This window comes from Camelus dromedarius, chromosome 27 (assembly GCF_036321535.1).
Source record: "Camelus dromedarius isolate mCamDro1 chromosome 27, mCamDro1.pat, whole genome shotgun sequence".
Lineage (NCBI taxonomy): Eukaryota > Metazoa > Chordata > Mammalia > Artiodactyla > Camelidae > Camelus > Camelus dromedarius.
The window spans coordinates 8,352,440-8,376,494 of record NC_087462.1 but is presented as its reverse complement, the minus strand read 5'-3'; the positions used below and the strand labels follow the sequence as shown (position 1 = coordinate 8,376,494).

General features: G+C 41.3%; 1 protein-coding gene across 8 annotated transcripts in view; it reads left to right on the top strand.

Moving 5' to 3' along the window:
• ADGRE3 (adhesion G protein-coupled receptor E3) overlaps nt 1–22,628 on the top strand; it is a 41,746-nt gene extending 19,118 nt beyond the window's left edge. For 2 of the 8 annotated variants that reach the window (XM_031437471.2, XM_064479932.1), the window contains 9 exons: nt 5,455–5,639; nt 7,693–7,860; nt 10,283–10,480; nt 10,753–10,988; nt 11,468–11,534; nt 11,758–11,849; nt 13,484–13,652; nt 17,063–17,158; nt 19,238–22,628. In XM_031437471.2, the coding sequence (XP_031293331.1) occupies nt 5,455–5,639; nt 7,693–7,860; nt 10,283–10,480; nt 10,753–10,988; nt 11,468–11,534; nt 11,758–11,849; nt 13,484–13,652; nt 17,063–17,158; nt 19,238–19,306 (1,280 nt within the window). In that variant the 3' untranslated portion in view covers nt 19,307–22,628. Of the gene's footprint in view, nt 1–5,454; nt 5,640–7,692; nt 7,861–10,282; nt 10,481–10,752; nt 10,989–11,467; nt 11,535–11,757; nt 11,850–13,483; nt 13,653–15,458; nt 16,908–17,062; nt 17,159–19,237 lie in introns of those variants that run through there. The other 6 variants (XR_010378082.1, XM_064479929.1, XR_010378084.1 and 3 more) reach the window with 6 other exon arrangements.
• The last annotated feature ends 1,427 nt before the right edge of the window (nt 22,629–24,055 follow it).

Sequence of the window (24,055 nt, the reverse complement as noted above, 5' to 3'; positions counted from 1 at the left end):
CTCCCAGGACTACCCATTTCCATCACAGCACCTTCCTTCCTCTGTTCTCCCCAGCATCTTGAACCCACCTTATGCTGGCATCTAACATGTTGGGTCATATCTGTCGGTTGACATATCCCTGTCTCCCTCACCATACTGGGATCCCTTAAGGGTGAAAACAATGAATTCTTTCTCTCTGTAGTCACCATTACTGGCACAGTATTGGAGAACAGTAACAAATGTTCATTGAATTAAATCCACATTTAGGTGGAGACCTGAACACTCCTAATGAGAGAGGAGAACCCATTGATGGGTGCATGACATAAAGAGACATTTTTCTGTCCTTCAGATTCTGCCATGGGCTGGATCATTCTTTGCTGTAGGGGCCATCCTGTGTCCTATAGGATGTTAAGCAGTGTCCTTGGCCTTTATCCACTAGATGCCAGTAGCAGCTCCCCAGTTGTGACAACCCAAAATTCCTCCAGACATTGCCCAATATCGGCTGAGGTAGAGGGTGGCAGAATAGCGCCCAGTTGAGACCTCTGGTCTAAAGTTACCTTATAATTTATCTCCAAATGGTGGACAATTTTAATATTAGAAGGGGGTGCTATAAAATTACACCAGGACACCAGGTGTGAACTGGGATGTACAATCGTAGGTAACCCAAGATGTGCAATCACGTGACTCCTCTCCCTGTAAACCATCTCAGAGAACAAACCCAGGTCACAGAGACAGACCTTGGAAACCTCGACAGCCACTCTTCCCTTTTCTGCTTATGATTTTACTCTTACACTGACATATTGCAGCTCAAAAACAAGCAGTTTCCAAGTGTAAGATCAGGTGGATCTATCACCTGCGGAGTCTTCCAACCACCTACCACTGTTTCGTTCTGACAACGGAAACTGCTGTTAACTCAGAGAAACAGAAGTGAATTACCTACTTCTCCCTGGAGCCAGGCCAGAGAAGACTTGTTAGAAAAACCTGTTGAAGGATTTATTCCAGTAGGATGAGGCACACAGCTAGTAAGTGGCAAGGCTGGGATTTGAATCCAGAAACCTGGTTCTTGTCCCTAGATCCTTAAGTCCTTGCTGTATATGACCGCTCTGTCCTGTGGACTTCTCAGTAGCTGCAATAACAAATATTTACTGACATGAGAGTATGTTCATTACCTTGTTATCACAGATACATGTATCCATATGTATACACATTACGGGTGTGTGTGTATGTATGTGTATATACGTTGTATGCTAGGGCTGCCACGACAAAACACCAGACTGGTTTGCTTAAACAAGAGAAATTCACTTCCTTGGTTCTGAGGCTGAAAGTCCAAGATCAAGGTGTTGGCAGGGTTGGTTTCTTCAGAGGCCTCTCTCCTTGGCTTCAAGACAGCCACCTTCTCACAGTGTCCTCACATGGTCTTTTCTGTCTGCATGCATCCCTGGTCTCTCTTTGTGTATCCAGATTTCTTCTTATGAGGACACCAGGCAGATTGGATTAGAGCCCGTCCTAACAGTCTCATTTAACTCAGTCACCTCTTTGACAGCCCTGTCTTCCAATACAGTCAGATTCTGAAGTCCTATTAGGACTTTATCATATGGATTTGGGGAGGGGACACATACTTCAGCCCATAATACTTTTAATGTTCATTGTAAATATTTATATATACACATACATATATATAAATATATTTTAAAAGTTGAACACGGTTAATGCCATTATTTCACATTCAGCACAGTGAGAACATTGTAAAAGTACCTAGCTGAAAAATCAACAATTTTTTACCAAGCACACATCATGACATTTGGCTGCATGTTGCCAAAAAGCTGTAAAACTGTACGAATTTTTTTTACCCCACTAGAGAATACATACAAAGTCAACACAAATTATGCTAAGTATTACCCTTAACTTCTCATTTAGGAGAATATTAAAATCCATTACTTTCTAATCCATAAAACAAGAAAAATACACTTGGGTTAAAATCATTTGGCATTTCTCCTGCAAATAGCCATATGTCAGCCCCTAACACTACTGATCTATGTTATGTGCATATTCTAATATATTTAAAAATTATAAATATATACATATTTTTTAGCCTATTAAAGTATGTTAAATTATGGCATTTTTTTCTTAAAACCCTCCAATAGCTTTCCACTGGCTTAAAATAAAAGCAAAACCCTCTCCAAGGTCCCCAAGGCCACACAGGATCTGCCCCCATCACGGCCCTGCCCTCACCCCCTCCCACTGTCCCCCTGACTCTGCTTCAGCTGCACCGGCCTCCTTGCTGCTCTGTGAGCAAGCTGGGCATGTTCACGTCTCCGGCATTTGCCCCTGCTATTTCCCCCTCCTAGAGCACTCTGCTCTTGGAAGTGCTCCCTCTCTTCACTCTGCTGTCTGGAAACTGTCTAAAATGGGACCCTCCCATCTCTCACTGCCCCCTTACTATGCTTAACTTTCTCCATAGAATTGAGTAGTTTCTGATATATATCCCTTTATTTGTCTATGTTTGTCTGTATCCTGCAGCAAAAAGTAAGACCCATAAGAGGAGAAGCTCAGTTTATTTTGCCCCTCACTGTCCCCAGAATAATGTCTGGAATATGGTAGGCATTCCACCAAAAAAAATTTTTTTTGACTAAATGGATAAATAGATCCTAGATAGGTGGATAGATAGACAGATGGATGGATAATGATTTCTATATATGTTATCTAGATCTAGATCTGGCTTATTATATATAGAGAGAGAGAGAGGAAACAATTAGACACAAATAGAATAAAGGTAGAAATTCGTGTAACCCAGCTGTAAGTGGATTTCTTTGGGTCCAGTCTCAACATTATGTTTCATCCAAAAGAAACACAAACCAATTCTAGAAGTCTTGAAAAACAAGTTAGTCATTACTGAAGTCTCCTCAAGAGGCAACAGAGGAAGTGGAAAAGCAAGACTTACCCAATTTCCTTTTACAGTCGTCCCTCAGTATGCAAGAGGACTGGACCCCCAGGACACCAAAATCCACAAATGTTCAAGTTCCTTATATAAAGTAGTGTACAGTATTTCCATACAACTTACACACATCCTCCCATTACTTTAAATCATCTCTAGATTACTTATAATACCTAAAACAATGCAAATACTATGTAAATAGTGGGTACAAGGCAAAATCAAGTTTTGCTTTCTGGGACTTTCTGGAATTTTTTAAAAAATATTTTCAATCCAAGGATGGTTGAATCTGTGAATACAGAACCTGCAGATGCAGATACAGATACAGAGGGCCAACTGTTCCTCATTTTTCCTTTTTATGGCTGACCCAATCTCTCTCCCTTCTACCTCCCTCGAAATTCCATCTGCCTCTTCTTTGCCCCTCCTCCCAATTTTTCTCCTAAGGGTAGATCCATGTCCTTTCTTATGTAAATCAGCTTAGCCTCTCTTTGTTTTAACATCTCCTCTTGTTTACCAAGTTTTAGCCAATTCAATACAAAAAGAGGTTCAGGGCCACAAACACAAAGTTTGCCTCAGAATGTGAGAAGAGGGGAGACACTGTGAAAGCCTTTATTTATTTTGACCCACATATATGGGTGTGTACACATGTGTGTGTGTATGTCTATACACATATATGCCATTTTCAAACGGGTAAATAATGACTCTCAGGCAAATATAAATGAATGCATATCAAAGATCATATTCAACTCATTAATTAATCAGGGAACCAATAAAATGTTAAGACAAGCTCAAAGGCAATTCAAAGAGCAGATATACATGCACACAAATATTCACATGTGGAATAGTCACAAATGCTGAAATTAATATGCTAACGGTGGGGAGGGTATAGCTCGTGTGCAAGGTCCTGGGTTCAATCTCCAGTACCTCCGTTAATAAATAAATAAATAAGCCTAATTACCTCCCCCCAAAGAATTTTTTTTAAATAATAGTAACAGATGCAAAAAGTGGTTAACATCCTATAGGGCAATACAATGCAGTGTCTGTCTATAACACAAAACAACTACATATCTACTAGAAAAAGGCTTTTGTGTCTAGGGAAAGAACCATTTCCACTACTATCAATTTGCCTACAGAGTTGTGAAATTGCCTGGCAATACGAAAGTCAATAAAAAGTGCAACAGTCCTATAGAATCAGATAATCCCCAATACTCAGCTCTGCATTTGAAGGGAAACTAGTCATGTATTTTTCCCATTAACACATCTTGGACATATTTGATACACATACATATACTTAGAAAAAAAATCCACAACGCCAACAGTGGCTATCTCTCAATGGTACAATTTTATATAGATTTTATTTTCTTTTTTCTCTTTTTCTTATCAAAATTACATCATTTATCTTTACAAACAAGTAAGTTGTGGCATAGCAGTAGGTGATATTCTACAGTAACTGAAATCAATAAACAAAATATACATGTATTGCTATGACTAAGTCACGAAAATATTAACTGGCGTGGCAAGAGAGAGTTGCAAAAGGGTACCTAACATGGGATACTGTTTACGTGAATTTTTAAACAGAGGAAACAATACTGTATATTATAATGGAAACATATATGTAATAAAATTACAAAAGTATTCAAGGAAAGGCTATACTTCCACACCACGTCCATGATTATTTCTAGAGAAGAAAGAAAGAGAATGAAATTGTAGTGGGAACTTTATTCATATCTAAAACACCTTATTTCTTTTTTTTTTTTTTAATTTTTTATTGAAGTACAGTCAATTATAATGTGTCAATTTCTGGTGTACAGCACAAGGTCCCAGTCATGCATCTACATGCATATATTCATCTTCATATTTTTTATTAAAGGTTATTACAAGATATTGAACATAGTTCCTTGTGCTATTACAGAATAAACTTTTAAAAACAATTTATATCTTTAAAAAATAATTCTGAAGCCAATATGGCAAAAATATAATATATGTTAAACATAAAACTCTGTAACTATAACATATATTAAAATGTTAACTTGCAAATGTCTGTTATGTCTTTTTCAATAGTTTTCTGAGTGTTTGAAATATGAGTTAAACTTTTTTAGGAAATATAGATGTTTTTAAAGAATTCACCATTTCCCACATGCTTGGCAGTGTGCTGGGGAGCCCTGTGGTTTCCAGATGAAGCACCCTGTATAGTCACTCAAGTCGTTTATTGGAAAAATAGAATTCACTTCACAGGAAATCATTAGCAGAAAATTGAATTTTCATTGGCAAGGCAGGGGCTGCCCTTGAAATATGAATTCAGAGAAAGGAGCATCTCAAGCTGCCTGAGGCTCTGGGGAAGACGTCCCAAGCCAGAGGCTGGGCTGGAGCTGGGTCTTTGAGGAAGAGCTATATTTGGGTAGGAAGAGGCATGAGAAAGTGAACGTCTTAGGGACACCTGAGCACAGGAAGTGGCGATCATAGGAGCCTGGAAGGTGCGGGGCAGGAAAGAGGACAGAAGGAATGGTAGCACTTTTAAAGACTCCGTTGTTCTCTTTTCTCAGGTCCTAGTGCAGTTGCCTTCATTTCATACTCTTCCCTTGGGAACATCATAAATGCAACTTTTTTTGAAGAGACGAATGAGAAAGATCCAGTTTATCTGAACTCCCAAGTAGTGAGCGCAGCTGTTGGGCCTGAAAGGAACGTATCTCTCTCCCAGACTGTGATTCTGAGTTTTCAGCACGTGAAGGTAGGTGAGAGCTGCAATTTGAACTTGCTTAGGATTCATGGATGTTAGTCCAAACAATTTGCATGTACTCTCCAGTTAGTGGTTCTGGACCTGCACTTTCCAACCAACATCATAGCCAGAAGCCAACTGTAATTATTAAGCATGTGAAATGTGGCGAGTCCGAATTGAAATTTTGAAGACTCCGTATTTCTGGAGTTAGACTGAATATTTCCAGACTTTGAAGACTTAGTAAGAAAAACAATGTGTTAAACACCTCAATAATTTTATATTGATTACATGTATTTTCTTATATTGACATATTAAAAGATAATTTTGAGTATAGTGAGTTAAATAAAATATACTCATAAAATTAATTTGCCCTGTTTCTTTTCCTTTCTTAACGTGATAGCAGAAAACTTCAGGTTACATAAGTGGCTCACATATTTCTCTTGGACAGCGTCATTCCAGTGCATGGAATTATTTTAGTTACAGGTACCTCCTACATCTGTGAAAGTTGAACTGAGACATAATATTCATTCTCACACAGAAGCCTAGAATTAATTATTAAGACTGTATAACTCAGTCAGAAGAAAAACTTTTTATTTAATCCACTGCTTTTTCCCGTTCTCTGCCCAAACTCTTTTTTTTATTAAAATTTTATTTTGACATAATTGTAGATTCTCATGCAGTTGTAAGATATAATAAGAGAAATCATGTGTACTCTGCCCAATTTTGCCCAGTGGTAACATAGTGCAAAACTTTAGTACAAATATCACAACCTCTGCCCGAACTCTGAAGAGGCAGGAGGGTTAATTGTTAGACATAACCCGCTCTGTTTAGAAAGTAAGAGCTGAAGGAAAACCTGCCATTCTGACAACATGCATGAACCTTGAGGGGATTATGGCCAAATGAAATAAGTCAGACATAGAAAGACAAATACTGTATGATCTCATATATACATGAAATCTTAAAAAAACTAAACTCATAGAAACAAAGAACAGATTGGTGGTTGCCAGGGACAGGAGGTGGGAGAGATAATTATGATCAAAAGTTACAAACTCCCAGTTGTAAGATGAGTAAGCTCTGGGGAAGTACTGGAGACAGTGATGGCTCTAGTTAACCCTTGCTAACATTACTGTATTGTATATTTGAAAGTTGCTAAGAGAGTAGCTTTTAAAAGTTCTCAGCACAAAATAAAAATCGTAATTATGTGAGGTGATGGATGTTAACTAACTTTGTTGTGATCATCATTGTGCAATATATACATGTATCAAGTCTTACATTGTATACCTTAAACTTACACAACGTTGTATGTCAGTTAAATCTCAATAATGCTGGGGAAAAAATAAAATCATTTTTTTTAATTTTTAATAAAATAAGAATTAAGTAGGGGAAGGTGAGGAGAGGTAGGTTTTCTCTATTTGATGTGTAAAATCTAGGACTGGAATTTTTGATGTATGGTATGGGGCAGTGGGAGTGGGGAAAGAAATCTGAGGATGGTCTAGGGATTATCAAAGGAGATAAAGCCCGCAGACATCTGGAGAGCATCTGACTCATCAACTTGGCCTCCTGAAGTGATGCTCTTGGGACAAAAAGAAGAGGTTGGAGGTTAACTTTATTCTCTCTCTCCTGGTGTTGAGTCTTCCTGCACTACCCCTGTTATCTCATGAGCAATTATTCTGTTGTGAGAGGTCAAGAGCAGAATGGCTGTGAAGGGACCAGAGAAATCTGACTTAGAAAGTATTGGGGAGAAAACTTTGGATGAGCCTTACACCCTTTTTGTTTGTTTGTTTTGACTCCCATGGTGGCAGACCAAGTCTTGAAACCAATCACGTCTTGTAAAATTCTGGCTGCCAGAGAGAGAGAGGTGGTCTTGTTTCCTGTTATGTGGCATTCCAATAGAGCTGGGACTTTGGGGGCAGGTGTCCTGGTGATCATCCTCTTCACTTGAAATAGAAATCACCTGATCTCTCCTAACCCAAATGTCACCTAATTTGCACCCCACCAGCATAGACTGACTCTCTGAGAGTTGTCCCTCCCAAGAAAGAACATGATGAGTCCATTCTATTTTCAGATGAAGCCCCATGTCAAAAGGACCTTCTGCGTCTACTGGAAAGGCACAAAGGAGGGCGGCCACTGGTCCAGGGATGGCTGTGTCCTGATACAAGCGAACAAGACTCACACCACATGCAACTCCACCCACCTGTCCAGTTTCGCTGTCCTCATGGCCTTTGACAGCCAGGTATGATGTAAATCTTTAATTCCTCCAGCTAATCCTTTTTGAGGCCCTCCTCCATGGTGATAAGTGCTCTAAAGAAAAGTTTAAAAGATTGAGCATCTGGAGTGTCTGTGTGCTACTTTAGACAGAGTGGCTGGAGGAGAATTAAATATTCGAGCTGAAATCTGACTATTAAGTCAGTAGTGTTACAATGTGGAATGGACCTCAAAAACATATGCTAGGGGGTAGGACATAATTCAGTAGAGCACATGCTTAGCATGCACAAGGTCCTGGGTTCAATCCCCAGGACCTCCATTAAAAATTTTTTTAATTAATTAAATAAATAAACTTAATTTCCTAACACACACACACACACACACACACACACACACACACAAAGCAGAGTGAAGGAAACCTGACAAAAAGGACCATATGTTGTAGGATTTCACTTACATGAAATGTCCAGAATAGGCAAATGCATAGAAATAGAAAGCAAGTTGGTGGTTTCTAGGGGCTGGGGGAAACAGAATAGGGGGTAACTTCTTAATGGGCATGGGGCTTTATTTTGGAGAGATGAAAATGTTTTGGAAATAGATGGAAGTGATGGTTACACAAGACTATGAATGTACTAAATGCCACTGAATTGCACATTGTAAAATGACTAATTTTATATTATTTGGTTTTTTACCTCAGTGAAGAAAGTTCTCCGGGAAGAGCATCCTAAAAAGAGATACATGTATGTGTAAAGGTCGTGAGAGAGGACAAACTTGGTGTGTTCCACAACGAAGTGCAGTTGGAGCAGAGGGAATGGGAGGGAAGCATTAGAAGTCAGGTTGTAGAGTCAGGAGCAGGGAAAATGCCAGACCTGCAACTGTCTGACAAACCACGGTCAAGAATTTAGATTTCATTCGATTTGCAATGGGAAAGCAATAGAGTATTTCCTTCAAAGATGCTGCATAATTATGTTACTAGAAGGTACCTCTGGCTCCTGGGTCAAGAATAGATGATGGTGCAGCAGGAGTGGACTGGTAGAGAGACGATGGTGGCTAGGATTTGGGTGGCGGCAGCAGAGGTGGTGGGAGAAGGTCTGACCGGACACACATCCTAGAGGTGGGGTCAGAGGACTTACTGATGACTTAGGCTGAGTGACAGCACACAGAAAGTCCTGCATCCCACTCCTCCCTGCAGAGATGGAGGAGGTACCCCCAGAACACGTGGTGGAAATCTCTGACCTCTCCCATTACACAGGGAAGTGGGGAAGCTAAAATGAGTTTTAAACATAAAACGCTTCTTTCATTCATCATTACATTTAGAAAATTCATCTATGAGTTGAGCATAGCCTTGGTTCATCCATTTTCATTGCTATGTAATATTTCCTTGTGTGACTGTTGTACAATGTGCCTATCCATGCTACAGTTAATGGGTATCTAGGTTGTCTCCTGTGGGCAGCTATTAAAAGCAATGCTACTTTTCTGGGATGAAGCATAGAAAATCCTATGAGGGATCCTCTAGGGCGATGAGGAAGCAGCAAGTCTGAGATGGTTTAACTACAAGATATCAGAGCCTCTGTTAATAGGTTTCTGAATGACTATGTGGAAAAGAATACTTTTCCATCTATATAAAGTTTAAAAACAGGTGCAACTAAACTATATTTTCAGGGGTTGCATGAGAATACAACATGGTGGTAAAACTATAAGAAAAAGCAAGAATTGCTTATCATAAAAGGATCAGGGCTACCTCTGGGGGAGAAGGCGGTTGTGAACGGCTTCTGGGGTAAATGTCCATGGACTAGTGAGTGTGAGGAGGATGATAGCCTCTGCTACACGGGTCTCCCCACATCTCTTTGGGTGCAAGGCTTGGTCTGGCATGTCCATTCGTTTCAACTTGAATCTGCAGTACATAGAGCCTATAGTTAACAGGATGGTGCTGTGCACTTAAAAAACATGTTGGGGGTGTAGATCTCACATTAACTGTTCTTACTCCACCTCCAAAAAAGTAAAGCAAGAGAATACAAGAAGTCTTTGGGAGGTGATGGATATGTTTATTATCTTTTTTTTTTTTTTTTAAGAAAGAAAACTGATGTTTATTGTGTCTTTTTTTTTTTAATGGAGGTACTGGGGATCGAACCCAGGACTTTGTGCATGCTAAGCATACGATCTAACACTGTGCTACTTCCCTTCCCCTACATTTATTACTTTAATTACGGGGGTGATATCATGGGTATGTTCAAACTCATCAACTTGTGTACATTAAGTATGTGCAATATTCTGCGTATTAGGTATACCTCAATAAAGCGGGGGGGAAAGACTTAGTCCAGCAGACATTTCCCACACTCTCTATCATCCAGTTTCATGGCTATGTTTGGGATGCTGCATCACAAGAGGGGGTGGAGTACAATCCCAGAGCAGGGAAGTGTGACTGTGGTCTCCTCTTTGCTGGGTCCCAGGAGGAGGATCCTGCACTGGCTGTGATCACCTACGTGGGGCTGAGCCTCTCTCTGCTGTGCCTCCTCCTGGCGGCCCTCACCTTCCTGCTGTGCAAAGCCATCCAGAACACCAGCACCTCGCTCCACCTGCAGCTCTCGATCTGCCTCTTCCTGGCCTACCTGCTCTTCCTCACAGCCATCGACCGAACCGAGCCCAAGGTACTGATGGAGTCCCAGAAGACTCCTTGCCCTGCCCCATGGGATGCTGAGTTCATGGAGCCATCAGACACCTTAATAAGATGGCCTTGGGTCCCAGAGGGAGGTTGGAGGAGTGGTGCCCTGGTGCTGGCATTGATTATCAACCACCTGTATTTTCAGTGACCTTGGTCTAACTTCAGGTGCTCTGAACTCAAGGAGAGGGTAAAAGAGAGGTCTTCAGGCCATGCCGCACCCTGACAGCCCCGCCTGGTGACACCTCCCTCCTTCCCCAGGTGCTGTGCGCCATCGTAGCCGGTGCCTTACACTACCTCTACCTGGCCGCCTTCACCTGGATGCTGCTGGAGGGCCTGCACCTCTTCCTCACTGCACGCAACCTGACGGTGGTCAACTACTCCGGTGCGAACAGGTTCATGAAGTGGTTGATGTTCCCTGTGGGCTACGGAGTCCCGGCTGTGATTGTGGCCATTTCTGCAGCATCCAGGCCTCATCTATATGGAACACCTGATCGGTGAGCTTGACTCTCACCCTGTGCAGTGGACAGATTGGAGGGAAGTGTTCATGGTGACGACTGGGACACCCACATCAAATGCACTCTGCTTTCCCCTTGCGTGTGAGGGCTTTCACCTCTCTCCCAGTGAAGCAGGGAAAGATGATGTGGAAAGTTCTGGAAGGAGGGAATTTTGCAGTTAGGTCCCAGCTTTATCTCTCCCATAGTTTGGTAATATGAGACCCCAAGTCTCAGTCCCTTCACTAGTGAAATTAGGATGGTTCCACCCTCACAATACTGGTGTGAAAATTCACGAGGACTGTGCTTGTAAGATGTTTAATGTAGCATTAACACACAGTAGTGAGCAATCAAAGCCTTCATTGTCACCAGCTGACATTTCAGGAGACATTGAAAAAGTTCTCTGTTAGGGAAAGGTGTCACTTCATGTCCATTTCATGTGCTTTCTCTGATCTCTGTGTCCCTTTTCCCATTGTTCTCAGCTGCTGGCTCCACCTGGATCAGGGATTCATCTGGGGTTTCCTTGGTCCCGTCTGTGCCATTATTTGCGTGAGTAAATATGTGACTCTGATGTCCCTGACCTGAGAGGTAGCTCCAGACATGCTGGGTGCAAGATAGCACAAGGAACTTGTATTTTCTCAGTTGTATGATTTGTTTTTTCCACCTGTTACCAGTTCAAACCCCTGTGCAGGGAAGTAGGAGTTGTATGCAATTTACAGGGGACATAGTACATTATAATTTGTATTCTACATGGTCTATGTCATTCCTGCAGATGAATTTCATATTTTTCCTCTTGGTTCTATGGATTTTGAAAAGGAAACTTTCCTCTCTCAACAGTGAAGTGTCAACCATCCAGAATATAAGGTAAAATGGGGTAAAGGTTGTTTTCTAACCCCCTTTTCCTCTACTCATCTCCTCCTGGTCCCTCCTACATATTCAAACAAACATACACCCCACAACCAGACTCTAGACTAACAAGGCCACTGCCATCTCCCACTGTCACAATTAATGAGACTCTGTATTAGCCAGAGTACAAGCTAAACTGCCGTGACCCAAAAAAGAGAGTAAAGTAGAATTTTATTTCATTCTCATGTCACAATCCAGAGATGAACAATCCAGGGCTGATGGGGGAAGCTCTGCTCCACAACGTGATCCAGGGACCCAAGTTCTTTCTATTTTGTTGCCCCACCATCCCCTAGGAAGTTGTCTTTATCGGTATTCCATCCACGAGAAGGCACTGACAAGGAAGCTGCAAGTTCCACACTTGCTCATATCTCATTGGCTGGACCTTGGTCACATGGTGACACCTAGCTGCAAGGAAGGCTGAGCAATGTAGCCTCTAACTGGGTAGCCATGCGTCCTTGATAAATCTCAAAAAGAGAAGAGATCTAACACTGAAAAAAAAAAAAGAAGAGGAGAATGGGGTGGGGGGGGGGGAACCCAGCAGTTTTTGCCACACAACCCAAGAGACAATAGGTTTGGGAAGGATTTAAGTTAAAGTGTATTTTGTATAATTCTATTTCAAAAAAATCAAGAGCTGTGAGTATTTTTTTTTTAATTTTACAGCATCCAGCTTGATTTGATTTATTGTTGTTTTCATTTTAATCACAAAAATAACACATTTGTTTTAATTTTTTTTGAAGTTTTCAAAATATACAAAGTTAAAAGTGAAAGTGGTCTACTCGCTTTTCCTGATACTTTCAATTGCCAGCAAAGCCACGGATAACAAACTGTATAATATGTGTGATATGACATATGTGATATTCTCCCAGGCCTTTTTCTGTGCATCTTCTATAGAATAGACAGGCATACATACAACAGCATCGCACGACACAGATTCTTCCTCAGCTAGCTTTTCTCACCTATGTAGTATTATACTTCAAAATTAAGGATGTATGGGGGATGGATAGAGCTCAGTGGTAGAGCATGTGCTAAGCATGCATGAGGTCCTGGGTTCAATCCCCAGAACCTCCATTTAAATAAATAAATAAAATTAAGGACACATAGATACACAAGTAGGGTGACCTTACATCTCAGTTTGCTTAGGACAGTCCCAGTTTATGTTTATTGATGCATTGTAATTATTAGTGGCACCCCTTTTTATCTAAAAGCCTCCCTGTCTGAATAACAAATTATATGACCCCCCCATCTATACATGATATAGAGAGAGAAAGATAAAAAGCTTTATCTTTCTTTTTTTTTAGAATGCTTTATGTATGTATGGTACTAATTTTGTTCTGTATACTGTCCTAAATACTCTATGTATGTTGAAGTCTCATCTAATCTTTGCAGCAACCCTATGAAATAGGACTATTATAAAGATGAGGGAACTGAGTTACAGAAAGGTAAATTGCCCAAGGTCACACAGTTAGTTAGCACTGGCTTGGATTTAAACCCGGGCATTCTAGCTCCAGAATCCTTACCATTAACAATGATGCTATAGAAGTGTTCATGTCTGTTATTAGCTTTTTTACATTATTAATTATTACTCCCCTCAGGATGCTGACACTCAAAGCGATAGCTCAGGTCTTCATCTTGGGCTGCACGTGGTTTCTGGGCATCTTGCAGGTGGGCCCAGCTGCCCGTGTCATGGCTTACCTCTTCACCATCATCAACAGCCTTCAGGGATTCTTTATTTTCCTGGTCTACTGCCTCTTCAGCCAGCAGGTAAACATTGACCTATCCCTTTATTGTTTTAAAGTTAAGAAAAATTTGGAGGTTAGTAGCTTAATGAACATTTAAATCCACGTGCTCTAAATTTTCATATGAGCTTGTGAGCTGTGTGTAAACACTACCTATATTTTCTCTGCTGTGAGATGCTATTGATTGTAAAATACATCAATTTACTAATGGCTTTCAGAAAGTAAATAATGGCTACATCAAGGAAATATCATGGTTTTTTTTTTTTTTTCAGCTTTCCCATTTGCAATGGTTATCTGTTGCTGTGTAACAAACAATCTCAAAAATCTCAGTGGCTTAAACACAAACATTTACTTTTCTCATTCTTGAGTCTATAGGTTGATTAGGGTTCAGCTCAGTTTGGCTGGGCTCCAGGATGCAGATAGTGTTCATGTCTGCTCTTTGTGACCCTGAGGCTTGGAAGAAAGGGGAGCAGCTCCCCAACATTAGTTCTTCTCATAACAATGGCAAAATCACAAGAAGGCATGCCCTACTGAGCAAGGCCATCTCAGGCCTTGTGATTCTGTTTGCATCACCTCCACCAATATCTCATTGGCCAAAGAAGGTCCTATGTCCAAGCCCAAGGTCAATGGGATAAAAACACTCCATCCACTGTGAAGCTAAGTGTGTAATACTACTATAAGGGAGTGTGTAACTGAGATCAATAAAGCACCCCACCTTAACATGAATTCTTAAACACATTTCCATGTGATGGTATAGACTCTCTACTAATGCTTTAATAGCTCTATAATGAAATTACATAATAAGATAGCTTTTCCAATTTTATCATGAACATTTTCAAACATGCAAAAAAATTTAAAGAATCATGCAGTGAACACATACATACCAATCACCTAGATTCGGTAAGTAACGTGCTATATTTGTGTTATCGCATATCTACCCACATACCTATCCTTCTATCCATCCATCCATCTCATTGTGAACATCTAAAGCTTACCTATCCAGCCAAAGAAAACTGTAAGCAACTCTTCTCTGTGGATGTATGCACCTGAGTGAGCACAGTGACTTATGTGTACTCTTCCCCTCTATTCATCTCAGTTCCTGAAGCATCTCATAGTGTGAGCATCCCGTTCTTCAAGATATATATTTTGTATTCAGTATGACTACTAAACACAAGTCAATTCATGTATCTGTAGCTGAACAAAAAAACAGTGTGTGTATGACACTTGGGACTTGTTGTGATAAGCCTCTAAGATGATGTCTTGCTAAGGGGTGCTTGGGGATAATGTGGACTGCATGCTGGCTCTAGAACTGGACCCCAAGGAAGACGCAGCTCTACTGTATAGTACTGAACTATGTTGACATACTTTACATAGATTTAGCTAAGTTATTCTGCATCTTTAGAACAGGATGCTGTGCAACCATGAAATATAATGTAAAATACTGAAAGCCCAATGAAGCTGGGATCCATGTGGTCCAAGCCATGAAACACAGTGGCCAAATAAAGATATTCCAGCAACCAGAAGAAATACAAAATCACTCAAGGTCTTTGTTTGTACTTCTCAAATACCATGAAGAGGACACGCAGTCCAGGGACTCCTTTGTTAAGTTCAGCCACTAAGATTTGGTGGTGGTTTGTTACTGCAGCAAAACATGTCCTGACCGATATTCTTTCTTTCCTGGTATTCTTCTTCCTCTTCCTCTCCTCCTCCCCCTCCTCATCCTCCACTTCCTCATCCTCACTCTCCTCTCTCTCTTCCTCCTCCCTTCTCTCCCTCACCCCCTCCCTCCCTCCCTCCCTCTTTTCCTCACTCTGTATCTCCACTTCCAAAGAACCAAACTGGGAAGGGAAGGAGGAGGAGGAAGAGGAAGAAACTGAGCCAACAGGACAGACACTCCCCAGAGAGCAAAGGATGAGCCTAGGCTTAGAACATTCAAATGTTAATTTTTGTCCATGTATAAGACTATTTGATATTCAAAATATATTAGTGAAAAGGCAAGTTTCAGAATATTGTTCCAGGAGGGTTCCATTTTGTTTATATAGTGTATATAAATATTCATTGCTTACGTTATTGTTATATATTTATTTACGTGTGGGTAAGGGGGTATATGGAAAAGTGCCAATTATTCTCAAGCAATTTTGCCACCTCTGGGAGGACAAACATTTTTGATTGTCACAACTAGGGGGAGGGGCACTACTGGCATCTATCTAGTGGGTAGAGGCCAGAGACATTGCTAACCATCCTCCAGTGCATAGGACAGCACCCACTCCAAAGGATGATCCAACTAAAATGCCAATAGAGCCAGAGTTGGAAACTTTAGCATAGCAGATGCTGTTGGTGGCCCTCTCCCGTCCCTTTGACATTCTGTTCTACATGCCCAGGGTTGCTTATTGCAAACACCGGTGACTCTGTGCCTGTGGGCTTCTTATTACCCTTAGGACGTGCCTGGTCCATGCACAGAGCAAGCTGATGGTTCCAAAGAATAATGGCCCTTGAGACCAGCCATCGACCAATGACTGATGGGAGCTGGTAGACAGATGCCCCAGCTCCCATGTCTCTGAGGTGGGATGACTCTGAGGTGTGCCCTATGCTGTCTCCAGAGCCCCTCAGTTGGACTGAACCCCAGTTGTCCAGAGTGGAAAGGATTATGCACCCTTTACTAGCTGCTTTCCCTTCCCTATCTCACTTCCCCTCTGATCTACTGGTGTTTCCTGGGATCACCCCTCAAATGAACTTTTTACACTTGAGCTTTTGTCTCAGATACTACTTCTGGGGGACCCCAAACCAAGACAAACGGAAGGATACCACCAAAACACCACCACTGACCTTTCACTCAGTTGAGGAATTATGTGTGACTTCTGCTTTCTTCCTTTGCATAAGCATATTTTGTTAATTTTCTATACTACAACAGTGATGTATTCTGTAATATGAAAAAATGCAGTAAAATTTATGTAACGTAAATTTTACCATTTTAACCATGTTTGAGTGTATAGGTCAGAGGCATTAAATACATTCATATTGTTGTGCAACCATCACTACCATCCATCACTTTTCAATCATCCCAAACTGAAGCACTGCACTCTTTAAATGATGACACCCCATTCTCCCCTGCCAAACCCCTGATAACCACTATTCTACTTTCTGTATCATAATTTGACCACTGTAAAGATCTCATCTAGGTGGAATCTCACAATATTTGTCCTTCTGTGCCTGGCTTCTGTATTTCATTCAATGTAATGTTTTCAGGGTTCATCCATGTTGTAGCACGTGTCAAAATTGCATTCCTTTTAAGGCTAAATAAGTCTGTTTTATGTATAGACCACATTTTGTAGGAAAAGTTTTTTCAAAATGTCTCTGTCCTCTTCCTAACTCACTGGCTTTTCTCTTCTCTAACGTTAACAAAAAATCATCCTGGTATTTCCTTTGATGTTCCAGGTCCAAAAGTGGTTTAGAGAGATCATAAAATCTAAATCTGAGTCTGAGACTCATACACTTTCCAGCAGGTTTGGCCCTGATTCAAAACCCAGTGAGGTAAGAGGACTTGTGACTTATTCTAATGTTTTACTCCTTGATACCCCCAGCTTCCTCCCCTTGTCTTAGTATGAGCTCCCTTTCCTGCAGGGTATGGGGAGGAGCTCTTTTCCTGATGACCTGGTTTGCATTTCTCATTCAGTGACCCTTCCCTGCTCACTAACAGTGCTTAAGCTGGCTTTTGCATATATTCTTGTCTTTCAAATAAGTATGGGTAAAGCAAATCCCCAGCACCACGACCATGTAAAGTAGGCTCCTTTAGGGAGAGACTTAGAATCATGGACATAGCAGAGTGGTCATCATCCCCTGAAATCTCATTATCTCATAGAGAGGTGGACTTGAGCCCAGTAGAGTTGGTGAATACCCTGGAAAGGGTGCCAGAAGAGGGACCCCACCTCTGATGCTCTACATAATTATAGGGGAGGAATGCCTATAATCACAGAGCCTTCCTGGGAGAACAGATGGTCCTGTTAGAGAGGGAACCTCTCAGGAACTTGGTTACTGGTTTTCATCTGTTCTTCCATTGAGCTAACTCAAGATTGATGCGCTAAGAAATGAGCTTCCAGCACTATCTGAGACTTCTCTCCACTGTTGTTCTATATGTGTTCTTTTAGAGAAATGAGAGAATATACTTGTAAGGAGACATGTCACTAGATGAGTCGAATGGACTCCAAAGCTCATAATCCATAAAAATTCTCCCAATCCGATTTGGTTTTATGCCTTCTGTGTACATGCCTCCCACATCTGCTAGCCAAAGAGCCTTAGAATCTGTTGTTTTTAAGCTAAACAAAATTGAGAAATTTATGATACATGGATTTCTACATTTCTTGAGGAAACTGTGGGATTTTCTTCAGCAGTTACTGAAGAAAATTCTATTCCGTATTGGAGGGAGGGAAGGGGAATTCATTCTAATTTTTTCCAAAAGGACCAAGAGGAAAATGGAATCAGGAAAAAAAGTTTTAGAGCAGGCATGTCAACTAATTAGGGAAAAAAGTTATAGATATTAAGTTTAATCATTCTCAGTAAGAGTAAAATTGTGGGAAGTACTAACCATTGGCTGTGACCTTTGAAATGTTTGCCAGATAATTCAAAACAATTCCCAAAGCTGCCAGCACTCCAGCTTCTGGTTTCCCACAATGAATAAGGAAACTTTTTTATTATTGTTGCTTAACATTGTGGAAATTGAGTAAGACAAATATGTCTTTTAAAAGGGAAATGTATATCTTATATTTATATGATCTGTTTTATATTTATTACACATTTAATATGTAGCTGCATTTCAGAAATACATTTGCTTTAATTAAAAGAATTTCATAAGCTTTTATTTTTTCTAGGCACAGAGTATAAGTAAAAAGCTAACAAAACTCTTTGTCCTCTATGGGCAAGTTTGGTCTTGGGTTAAAGTTCTAGCTCTATACCCCAGAAACATGGCAACGTTGGAAGGCCAGTTGCATAAGTAGGCAATACTGTTAATGGGGGGAGTCACGATTGGCTGGACAGGAAGTTCTGTAAGTGAACTATAAATACGAGGAGGGAAGGCATGGCTTTGAACTTCCTGCACACAGTGACTCATAACTAAGCCAGGTACTCCTACCCTCATGGGCTGCTGCAGGACATACTTGTTCTCCTGTGGGGTCTGAGGCTTCTAAACCACCCTGTAACTTGTAAGGGAATATCTGTTGAATTCCACAATGTGTCAGATACTATTGCAGGGAATGGACATACAAAAAGCAACAAGACCATCACAGTGCCTGCCTTCAAGGAGCTTAGAGTCTAGCCTAACTTCATGGACAAAAAGCAACATCCAGGGAGCTGAAATTCTAAAGTGGGATACATATCCATAATTTTTTCCAAAAAAAATTCTTCATCTTGGATTTTTGAGAAGTCCTCCCGCTACAAGCTAAAGAAGGCCACAACTGTCCTAGGATTCCAGAATGCTAGGATCATGCCATCTTTGCCTGCTGGGTGGAACTTTCTGTCTTTAACCCATTCCTACTGTTTCTCTCTGTTTTGTTGTTGTTTGTCTGTTTGTTTTATCCTTACATCTACCTTTAATCTAAACATCTTTCATTGTGGCAGGGGATGTTTTCCAGGGCAAGTGAAGAGAAAATATTAAAACTAGAACATTCAATTCCACATGGAAAGTGATACCTGTGGATCTGGTTGATATCATGAAGAATGAAGATTGGGACAGGAGAATCATTACACATCCCTGGAGAGGAAATGTTTAACCTTTACTTCCTGAAGTGTTTGTTCTTCATAAGGGGCTCTCAGTAAATGTGTGTTCAGTTGGATTTCTGTTCACTATGATGTATTCAATCAAGGCTTGTTCCCAGATATCCAAATCATGACCATTGCAAGTACTCCCTGTATTTTTTGTAAATGAGGAATCCCGCTCCAAGGCCCTCTTTCAGGTTCTTAGTCTCTCTCATCCTAAACTCGCTCTTGAAACTCATCCAGTCCCTCAAACCGTCAGCTTATTCCAAACCATCGACTTTACCTCCTTTCTTATCCAAGCTAAATTTTGTGACCAACCATGTCAAATGATTCTCACCCATACTTTCAGCACCTTTGCTTCCTCACTCTGATTCCATACATACCTAGGAAACCCTAAATCCAGGACTGATCCAGTCATAGCAGGCACTGTGTGTTGTCCACTCAGCAGCCATCACCACCATCACATGCTCCTTATTAACAGAATCTTGATTGTTTTCATATTTGGGACAGCAATGTGCCTGGGCTCAGGGGGTCAGTTGAGATTGGCCTAAGCCTGGTGACTCTCAACTCGAGGTGGTTTCTACCCCCCATTAGGGACATTTGGCAATGTCTGGAGACACTTTTGGTCATCCTGACTGAGGTAAGGGGTGATGCTACTGGCATCTCAGTGATAGACGCCAGGGATGCTGCTAAACATCCTACAATGCGCAAGACAATGTCCACATACACAGCAAGGAATTATCCATCCATAAATGTTGGTAGTGCTGAAGCTGAGAAACCCTGATGATATTCCTATTTGCTAGAAGGTTTATGATAGGCATTTGGACCAATTCTAGCCATTGAGATATAAGAAACACCTACTGGAACATACTTTTTCTCCTTTTAAACCCAAGACAAATTCAAGGAGAGCCTGCCTATGACTTCTTAGTTTTAGCTGCTATCATATAATAATATGATGCTTGGAGAAAAGATATCATGGATGAAAGGATGGAAGAGTGCAAAGATAGAAATAATCTGGGCTTTTACGAAATTATTGTGTTGCTGAACCAACCCTTGGATTTTTTCATATGTAAAACAAAAACCTTTTGTTAAACCACTTTGTGTCAAATAATCTGTTACTTGCAGCCCAAAGCATCCTTCCTTATGAACCAACTATGTCTCTTCTCCACTCTCCATCAAGGCAGTGAGATCCCAGAATCTCTCAGGGAGGCCCCACTACAAATGCATGCTTTATGATCTAAACAAGACCTTCCAGGCTACCTGGAATTCACTCTTCCCATCCCTAGTCAACTTCCCCACATGAGGAGTTCCAGTTTTTCAGTTCTTTCCTCAGTCTGCATCCCTTTTCTCTAGATAAGGTAGAAGACATTGTCTCCTACTTCACAGAGAAAATAAACACCAGCTGATGGAAACCCCCTCAACTTTCTGACATTCCTTACAGTCTACCCGCATCCATACCCATCCTTGCTTCCCCCATTGATGCCTGGGGTGTCCTCCTCCATTCTTCCTCAACGGCAGAGGGGTTTCCTCCTCTTGTTTAAAAGCTAACCTCGCCTTCTTTGCTTTGGATCCTGTCCCCTCCTGCCTCTTTGGTGACCTTTCTCCATTTATTATCTCCTCTCTCTTCTGAGTCCCCCACCTCTCTCACATCCTTTCTCCTGATTCTTCTCCAGTGGCATTTACATATGTTAAAGATTTGTGAGCAAATTTTTCCTGTAAAAGGCCATATAATAAATATTTTAGATTTTTCAAGCCATATATAGAGATAGATAGATAGATAGATAGATAGATAGATAGATAGATAGATAGATAGAGGTAGATAGATAGACAGGCAAAATATATGTATGTGATATATGTATAAAGGGATATATGAGTATATCACTTTAGAAGTGTAAAAACCATTCCTAGCTCACTGGCCATACAAAACCAGGCTGCAGGCAGGATTTAACACCACCACCACCCCAGGCTGCAGTTTGCTGGCCCTGTGCTAAAGAAAGAGAGATGGCAAATTCTAGGAAAATGTCACCTGCACACATCTCAGTTCCTCTCTGCTCTCTACCATTGTGTAGCTGCCTCTTTGAACCAAAAGTCTGCTGGGACCCATGGCAGCTGAGTGGGCATGAGAGTGATATCTTTTGGGGAACCCCCAAAGGGAAATCTGGGGTTGAAATTTCTCCCCCATGTACCAGGTGGAAAGTTCTAAGATAAGATGAAGAGTGCTCTGGGTGAAAATCAGACACAGTTCATCCTCAGAAGAGTCTGCCCCACAGGGGTCCATGAACCTCCTGGGATGAAGTCAGCATCACGGCCATGTGTGTTTCTTATCTCTATGGCCCCCAAGAATTCCAAAAGGAGCCCTGCTCCTGCATCTAGAAGAAAGCAAGGAGACTGAGGAGCAAGGAGACACCTCTGCACACCTAATTAGTACACACATGGACCCCCTGGAATGGAGAATCCATCTCCTTCCATCACTTGGGAAATTGCCACTGCTTAGAGTTCTCAACCCCCATATCTGAGCCCCAAAGAAAATGACAGCCCATGACAGGTCCCAGCAGCTGAAAAGAGGATGGTCCAGTATAACTGTCATCCAGCAAAATAGAGCTGCTGGAGCAGACAGAGAACTTTAAACAAGAATAATAGCAATAAGAATGTAAGGAAATTCAGGTATAGTACCAAAATGCTCTATGGAACAATATTTTTGAGGGAATAAATAAAAAGATAAATTTTGCTGGGTGAATTAAAGAAGAGGATGATCACCATCAAGAGCCAAATTAGTGGGGAAAACACCTCAAAAAACAGAGCAAAATGCCACAGAAGGAAAATCATGAAGGAAAAAAAATCAATCTGGGAGACCGAGGAGATCTATGGGTGGAGGGGGTTAAAAGAGTAAGGAGGAAGCATGTTCAGGTGTCTTCCAGCCAAAAAGTCCTCCCTGCTTCAATAACCATTCTCTCTCTCTCTTTCTCTTCATAGCCAAAATTCTAGAAAAGTTTATACTCTTCTGTCCCCACTTCCTCCCACCCCTCACTGCTCAGCCTGCTGCAGTCTGATTTCTGTCTCCAGCACACCCAAGAATGACTCAATGTTCCAAATGCTTCCTCAGTGCTAAGTCCACTGGCTTTTCTAAGTTGAACTTGGGGCCATATTTCATTCTGTTGGTCCTCCTTTCTTCTGTTTTTTTTTAAATCAAGTATTTTTAATTTTTCCAGCTTTATTGAGATATACTTAACAAATAAAAATTGTATATACTTAAGAGGTACAACGTGATGATTTTATCTATGTATACATTATCCCCTTTCCTTTCTTGAAGCATTTGCTTCTCTTGGCTTCCCTAACACCACACTGTCCTCTTATAAGGGTGGTCAACTCACCCCAGTTTGCCCAGGACTTTCCCAGATTTGGCACTGAAAGCCCTACATCCCAGGAACCCCTCAGTCCCAGGCAACCAGAATCGTGTTTCAACTTCATCTTCTCCTGTCCCATAGTGTCTTAGTTTGGGCTCCCACAAGAGCAAACTCTGAGACAAGGATTCGAGTTTATCTTGGAGGCAATCCCAGGAAACACCAGCAGGGGCGCAAAGAAGTGCAGCAGGGGAAGAAAGGCAGCCAGCACAAGATGTGTTCAAAGATGTGTGCTAGAGCAGGCAGTGGGAGTTTACTCTCAGCAGACACCTCTGGGAAATCACACAGGACACGGATCTCAGAGTCCACTCACCTGAGGGGTGAGGGAGCTGGGGTATGCGCACACCAAGTACCGGCTTTGGCTGAGGACTGTCCTAGGAAGCATTTACCCCCAGCACTTCTCACCTGCCATCTGATGGATCAGGTGGGCTCCAGTGGCAGCTGCCGGCCATCAGAAATCAGTGAAAACAGGAGGATCAAGAATATAAGCAGAAGTGGGGGGTGGCTATGGCTCAGTGGTGGAGCATGTGCTTAGCATGCATCAAGGTCCTGGGTTCAATCCCCAGTACCTCCTTTAAAAAACAAATATAAATAAATTAATTAATTTAATTACCTACCCCCCAAAAAATTAAAACATAAAAAAATTAAATTAAAAAAAATTTAAGAATATAAGTAGGGCATGACCACATCTGCTACACACAAGATTCCATCCTTGACTCAAGAGAAGTCCTAAGAACTCAGCAGGAGTTCATGAACAACCTAAATTTAAGTGTGCTGTTTGTGTAAGCATTTTTTCATTCTCCATCTCTAGTAACCATAACTCCTTCTTTCCTGTTACTTGAGCTGAAAACCGTGGAGTCATTCTTTAATTTTCTCTTTCTCTCACACCGAACATCTAATTCATCAGCAAATCCCATTAGCTGTCTCTTCAAAATAGATCCAGAATTCTTTCTGCCATGGTCCCCTGGTCCCCATCACCCCTCATCTGCATCATAATAGCCCCAGGAGAGCCTCACAGATTGTTATCAACAGATCCAGCACCCAATTCCTGGTCTCCTGTCTCAGCCCAGGATGTCTGTTCTTCCACATCATAGTGTTCCTTTCCCATAACTGCCAGCTGAGGCATGAGCTACAGGGTTAGAGTTTTCAGGGATAATTCAGGTTTACAGTCCCTTGAAAGGCAGCAGGTGCTACAGAGAGAGATCAACCATTGGAGGCACAGACTGAATCCAAATACCAGCTCTCCTACTTATCCACTCAACACAATGGACAAGCTATG